The sequence below is a fragment of the Lycium barbarum genome, chromosome 7 (assembly GCF_019175385.1).
Source record: "Lycium barbarum isolate Lr01 chromosome 7, ASM1917538v2, whole genome shotgun sequence".
Lineage (NCBI taxonomy): Eukaryota > Viridiplantae > Streptophyta > Magnoliopsida > Solanales > Solanaceae > Lycium > Lycium barbarum.
The window spans coordinates 15,865,267-15,872,749 of NC_083343.1; the positions used below are offsets into that span (position 1 = coordinate 15,865,267).

The 7,483-nt window shown below is 43.9% G+C and overlaps 1 protein-coding gene across 1 annotated transcript; it reads right to left on the reverse strand.

Annotated features, from left to right (window-relative positions):
* Nucleotides 1-2,371: 2,371 nt before the first annotated feature.
* LOC132602174 (uncharacterized) lies at nucleotides 2,372-7,483 on the reverse strand. The gene is made up of 2 exons (XM_060315159.1): nucleotides 6,455-7,483; nucleotides 2,372-2,548 (listed from the first exon to the last, which is right to left on the reverse strand). Exons 1-2 carry the CDS (start codon nucleotides 7,452-7,454, stop codon nucleotides 2,520-2,522), a joined length of 1,029 nt encoding a protein of 342 aa, XP_060171142.1. The 5' UTR covers nucleotides 7,455-7,483; the 3' UTR covers nucleotides 2,372-2,519.

The following is a 7,483-nucleotide window of genomic DNA, read 5'->3' on the forward strand; positions in this document are numbered from 1 at the left end:
ATATATATATATATATATATATATATATATATATATATATATATATATATATATATATATATATATATATATATATATATCCACGCTGAATTATGCCCCTTTATATTCGTGATAACCCCCAACAGGCCTTTGGCCTCATTTTCCGCATTTTTGACTTATCACCCCCAACTTCGGCTTTTAGCCTCATTTGTCATTCTTCCGTGTCAAGGAGGGACTTGGTGCTAAATGGGTTTATTCACCGAAGGGAAAGAGGTTAGTTCACGGTTAATCGAAGAAAAGGTCTATAGGATCAAAATGGGAGACTAGGGATCATTTTCTGTACGGGCTAGGCTCGTTTAAGATAAACAGGCTTTGGGGTTAATATAAAGAAAGCCTAAGATCACTGCACAATCAAACTCTTCTTAGAATTCACGCACGACCAACCGGGCAAGTTCTAGATTACAAGCATCATATGCAAATAGAAACTAAGAACTCACAACACAATGGCATAAGGATTGCTTAAATACTCTTGATTTCATTTCCGTTTGAAGATTTCAAATGCATGAACACCCTTTCTTTGCAATGTCATTAAAAGAACCATACATGTCAATATCAACAACTCATTCTTGATGTACATCACAAATTATTTTTCGGAAGGATATCATTGAACTGTAAAAACCACTTTTATCTATGCTAGAAACACGGATCACTACCACTTAAGTCATCATTACTTTACTTCTATATTAAACATCCTAAACATGCCTTCAACATACACATCGCATTCTTCGGGAATAGAACCCACAACAAAGAATAGCCGAAGAAGGTCCTAACACATACTTAATAATAAAAACAATACCAATAAAAACACAAACAATAACAATTGTCTTAAACACATGCTTACTATCACGATTTGGGATAAAATACCCATCAAAACAAAAACAATAAAAACAATAATATCCAGTATACTAAAACAGCAATCCCAACAACCAACATCAATTACCCACACCCCCAACTTAAAAGCATGCATTGCTCTCAAGGCATCAATATAACGCATTCAAAGAACGGAGGGCCTCCCTGGAGCGCACTAGGCGCTCGGATCTGTCGCAGCATCATGGGGTGGAGCAATGGGTGGGGGAGAAGTACGGTGAGCTGGCTCACTAGGCTGGGCTGAGCTAGAAGTAGCTCCTGCGGTGTCAGAACTCAGCTGGGACTCTTGGCGGAGCCTCTTCAAAGTATGCCGCTCCTCCTCCTCATTCCGTGGGCGCAAATCAGCAAATGGATCAATGTTCTGGAGAATGGGGTCGAGGTTTTCATCATCCGGCGAGGCTCTGCTGCGCTTCCCTTTGGACAAAGAGGGGATATCCTCTTCCAACTCCTCGTCGTGCTCTTCCTCAACCGTGTCCTCGACATCATCATCCCCTAGTAGGCTCTGAACAGGCTGGTATAGGCTTTGTACCAACTCCGTGTGTACTTTAGGAAGCTGGTCTGTCACCACAGCCACTTCCTGGGCTTTCAATTTCTGCACATCATCCTTGACAGACCGCAACTCACTCCGAATAGCGGCCAACTCCATAGCAGGGTGTGTCCTAGTCAGCTCGGTCATCCTGCTCTCAATAACATCTATCTGAGAGTGGATCCGCAGGTGGTCCTCAGCCAGCTGTTCTTTGATTGGCCGCAACGCAGCATCAATGGCTCTTTTAGTGTACAATTTCAGCTCAGTCATGAGCTCCTTGACCTGCCTATCTGTGCGATCTGCTTGCAGGACCACCGCCCTAAAATTCTCCCGATTGAACATCATTTTTCTCGCAAGCTCTCGTGGGACTCCTGGTATTCCCTGCGGTGGTGCTGGGCTTGCTCCAGTGGAAGAGGTAGGACCACCCGAAGTAGGTGCGGCTGGAGCTGGCATAAGCTGTGTAGCATGATCAGCCGGTGGAGCCTCAGAATCTGTGGGCTGATCTGCAGCAGCGTCCTCAGCACCCATAATAGCCAAGGGTATAATATCTGATCCCGTTGGCCCTTCCGGCACCTCAGAAGACGATGCAGATGACACTGAACCGTGGCTCAACACATCATCTTTCTCTTTTGTGATATCATAAAAATGGCTGGCAATCACACTGTGATCGATATGGGGTAGGGGTTCTGGTTCTGCACGCAAGCATAGTAGCGTAAGCAGACATGGATGAATGAGGGAAATGGCCGGCTGGGTGTGTCACGACCCGACTAGGGGCCGTGACGAGTACCCGATACTTGTACCGAGCACCCCTTAGCTATCTTATATAAACAGTGCCATATATTTTTTTTTTGAAACATAAACTGGCAAACATAGTTAATACTTTAGACAACAACATTATCATGCCAAACATCATAAATCTACTGTACCCGACTGACTGTACATATCTGTCTACGAGCCTCTAGACATAGTATACTTATACATAGAAAGGGCCGAGTACTATCGTGCCCGAATATACATATACAGAATAGTACCGCTGAGATAAAGCTCCGGAACAACTGGAGCACTGTGGGGTACTGCTGGTAAGCTCCTAAAGATCGCGTCCACCTGTCTGCTGACCTGCGTGGCATGAACGCAGCGCCCACAAGAAGGGACGTCAGTACGAATAATGTACCGAGTATGTAAGGCATGGAAAATAATACAAGCAGTAATATAGAGCATGATTCACAACATCAGGGAGTCATAGGATCGATAATGCGGCAAGAAAATAACCTGCACTTAGCGAGGCCCCTTCTCGGGCCGGCTGTCATATGGACTTGTCTTTCTCTTTTTACAACGTTTCTTTTCTGCAGACATAGGAACTAGGGTTTATATCATGTTACGTTTTATCGTGTTACGCCCTGCACTATCGTAGTGTATCGCATCCTATCATATCGTAGCTGGTCATGTCACGGGTATGATATCCTAACGCATCATGTCATAGCATAGCGTGTCATAGCATATCGCGTCATAGTATGGCTTATCGTATCATATCATAGCTTATCATGTCATAGCATAGTCTGTCCTATCATAGCATAGCTTAGTGTATCATAGCATTTCATGTCATAGCGTATCATAGCATATCATGTCATAGCGTATCATAGCATATCATGTCTGGTCATGACATGGTAGGTCATATCATAGCACCGAACAATGTCGGCTCACCCACATGGCGCCGATGTAGATATATATAAATCGGCTCTCCCATATATCCCGCGTCCGGGCACCCCGCGTCCGGGATGATAAACCAGCTGATCAGGTGGTAGTGAACATATTTCCCTCCCTTTCCCCCATATATCCTTTTCCCCCAGCCCAGGTTCATATACATAGCTTGTATACATATACATGTCTTATATACATTTACTTATCTTATATACATATACGTACTTCATATACTTATATCTTTCTTATATACATATGCATGTTTCATATAATTATACATCATATAAGCACACGAGGGAGCCCAAGGAAAATCATATATCCATCGGAGTGACGTAAGGTCGGTGACCTCCGATTTAATTATGGAATGCTAATTATAGTTTTGTCTCACCTTGGAAGAACGAGTATCTTAAGGTAGGACTAACAACGGAGAATAATAGTAAAGTAGACGTAAAATAGGATCGGGGCATCATCGATGTAATTTCACAGGCTTTGAAATCCTTTAGAAAATAAAGTCGTAGCTTGGAGATATAAATAAGTTTCAAAATTTAATTTAACACTTTCATGTTTGCGTAAGATACTTAGCTTAGTCGTCTTAGTCATAGAGTCGTTCCGGTAGTACGTATCATAGGCGTTCCTTTTTTTTTCTAACGTCATGGTCATTATTATCATCCTAGGGGCATCCTCGTTAGGGGAATCATAGTACTTACCATTTGGTAACAAGATCGGGATCAAAGGTCCCCTTCGGATTCACTTTAAGTACATCCACCAAGACTTTTAGGAAAGTCCGGGAGTAACGGGCCCACCTCGGGCCGGATGAGGTAGCGTGTACTATTTACATGTATTACATGTCATGTCATTACTTGTGGGGGTTCTAGGGTGATCGGGTCCCATTTACGCAAGTTATAGAGGTCTAGGAGGTCTTCCTATCATTTTACGCACTTTCTACTTCAATTCCATTGAATGAAAAGTTGAAAACTTTAGGTGCGGATTCCGGGGATTAGGGTTGTCCCCGAGGCTTGTACCCGACTTATTATATCTAGGACATGCCATACAAAGAAGGGTGAAGCCTTACATACCTTTTCCCGCTCCTTTAGCTACTCCAATTTCGCGTCACAAGGTCGTCAAAATCTGCAATTTGGTCAAGTTTACCAAAACTTTCATTAGTACACTTTGAGTTAGAATCTTAAGGAAGGACTTTGCTACCGAAATTTCGGCAGCATTTCCTCTGTAAATATACCATCCTCGACATTCAATTTCATCAAATTTTCATCAAACACCACTCGGGAATTCAAACCCGGCCAAACGGTTAACAAAATTCGACAATCACACTAGCGCTTCACATATTCCAATTCAGGCACATAATATCAATTTGCCACTTTCTTCAAAGCCATACAACTTCAATGAGTACAATATCAACCTTATAATATACATTCCGACAATCCCATACTAACGTCATTGTCATTCATACATACAAAGAGACATCATATTCCATTCATATAACTCCTAAACAAGTCTCTAATTGCAACAACTTCACAAAAATTATTAAGCATTCGTTAGCGACAAGGATCCACAACCCAACAATCAAGCTACTAATAACATTAATTCACTCTTTCTCTACACAACAACAACACACACACACGGTCACCACACACACTACACCACACGGCTTCAACCTCATGCACACACAACTACAATCTCTCCAAAATCATTCAACTTCCACTTTTCACATAACATTCCCAAAATAATAACCAAAAACTAATCCAATTAATTGAAGCATGGTTCCTATACCTATGTAGAGGTACACGGCCACATACTATTTCCCTCTACTTCATGAGTTTCATCCATTTTGGCATACAACAACACATATAAACCTTCATAACACACAAAACAAGATTAAAAACTCACCTTTCCTCTTCAACTCCTCAACTTGCTTAACTCTTGGAAACTTGGAGGATCTTGAATCTTTCTTGCTCCAAAGACTACTCCACCTTGTTAAGCACTCTTTGCTTGGTAGGAAATGATTTTTAGGGGAATTTTATCAATTTTTCTTGGAAAATTTATCTATGGCCGAAACCTAGCTTGGTTTTTCTCCTTCAAGTTTCTTCTTGAACTTTCTTAAGTTATGGAGGAAAATGAGGATAACCATCTTATTTATCCATGTATTTTAATTTCCCATGGGCTTTGGGCCATGAACATGGCCGGTTGGGCTCTCTTCTTTGGATTAAAATTTCAAGCCCAACTTTATTTTGGGCTAGCTCTTGAAATTAATGAAACACATTTTTTTTTCCAACTTCCAATTTTGCCCTTCGTCTTCCTTCATATTTTCACGAGTCATGTCGTGGATTCCCCTTATGCTCTTGACCTCTCTCATTATTTCCACTTCTAGACTCTTCATAAATAACTCAAATGCCAAACACAATAAAATGTAGCCTTGCTTGTCGTCTTCCCGCGATTGTCTTGAATTATCCAATTGCATAAAACGCGGGGTATAACATCCTCCCCCGCTTTAGAACATTCGTCCTCGAATGTTGAACTGGCCTCATAGCATAGTATTATACTTCGGGGAGGTCTCCTTCGCAGATGCCTCGTGTCACTTAGCATGTCCATCTTAGAAGCTTAGGTTGCCCTCTTTGCGATCTTCGCAGTTGTGCTTCTTCCTTCGTGACGTCTACTGTGTCAATTCCCTCACTAGAAATATTCCCGTATATTACCATATTAGGGATTCCTTGCCTTAGCTAATGTGGGCTCAATATCGGTCTCACCCTGTGACCTCTGTACTTTCCTCCTTTATTCCCAAAGCTTCCTGTTATCATGGCTCCCCTTTTCTTCTGTTATCTTAGTTCGTCTCGGCCTATATGACCCATGTGGGGTTTCTAACCACTTTCCACACCCCTAATTTAATCTGGGTGACTTACTTTTTCACTCGTCTCTTATTTCCACATTTACGAAATTCTCAGCATATTTCCCAGGGGGTCACCCATCATGGAATTACTCCCACCTGAGCACGCTTAACCTTGAAACTTTGATGCATTTCAGCGTTTCAGTGTTAGTATTTTTACTTCCGCTTCCCCGTACTACCTCTAGCACCTAATATGGGGTAAGTTGGGGTCTCGACAATGTTCAAACGCACTTGTAGCGCGTGTTTCCCTTTTAATGACTATTTTAGCCTTCGAGGTCACTACTATTCACTTTTTACCTGCGTGGGTGGCTATTCTCCGCTCTAATTTCCAAATTCCTAGTATGTTCGGCAATACAAAGGCAGGGTAGGATAAGATAGAATTCGAATCAATTAATGCACATATTATAGAAAATGCCGAAAAGTACCTGTGGCCGCGTCCGCGGGAGGCTCAGGGTCCTGTCGTCCTGTCAGTGCATATATACGGTGTGGAGGACCGGCTAAACTAGGTGCCCCTCCTCTACCTCGGCCGCGGCCCGTTGGGGCCTGAGAAATCTGTCCACGAGGGCGCACGGTTGACGATGAACCGATCGCTGATCCGGCTGGCTGAGTTCTGCCCCCCTCATTCCGTAGCGGACAATCTCGCATCAAATGGTCGGCCCGTCCACAAGCATAGCACGCACCTGTATCCCGGTAACACTGTCCTGAGTGTGGCCTGCCACACCGAGTACACCGTGGCGGGGGTGGCATCATTCTACTGGAATCATCTCTATACTGGTATCCCGGAGCTCTGGTGCTCTGCCCTGCCCCCGAATCCGTAGGACGGTCAAATCCCCTATCTGCAACTCGAGGAGGTGCACTGGCTACCGGCTGGTCTGAGTACCCGAATTGCCCCTGTGTCTGTCCCCCTCTATACTCACTTCTGGTCCTGGAAAACCTGCCTCTCTTTCGGGAACCCCTGTCTGGATAGCGCTCTTCTCTCCGCGGCTGATATTGCTCCTCCAGATTTTGGGCGTGGGCCTGGATACGGGTAATAGTCATCCCGTCCTGGAGTGAGGCCGTCAAGCATTCTTTAACCAAATGTGGCCCTAGCCCACTCACGAAACGGTGCACATGATCTCCCCTATCTGCTATCATAGCTGGGGCATATCTGGCCAGTGAGTTGAAACGAAGACTGTATTCCCGAACACTCATATTTCCCTGTCTAAGGTTCAGGAACATATCGGCTCGAGCCCGTCGAACCTCTGGCGGTAGGAAATGTCGTAGGAAAGCCTCAGTGAACTCCTGCCAAACCGGAGGGGGTGCATTTGCTCCCCTCGAGGATATCCAACTGCTGTACCATAGGACTGCCACATCCCGCAGCCTGTATGAAGCCAACTCTACGGACTCTGTGTCAGAAGCATGTATAATCCTCAGAGTCCGCAGCATCTCATCTATAAAGTTCTGCGGGTCCTCCT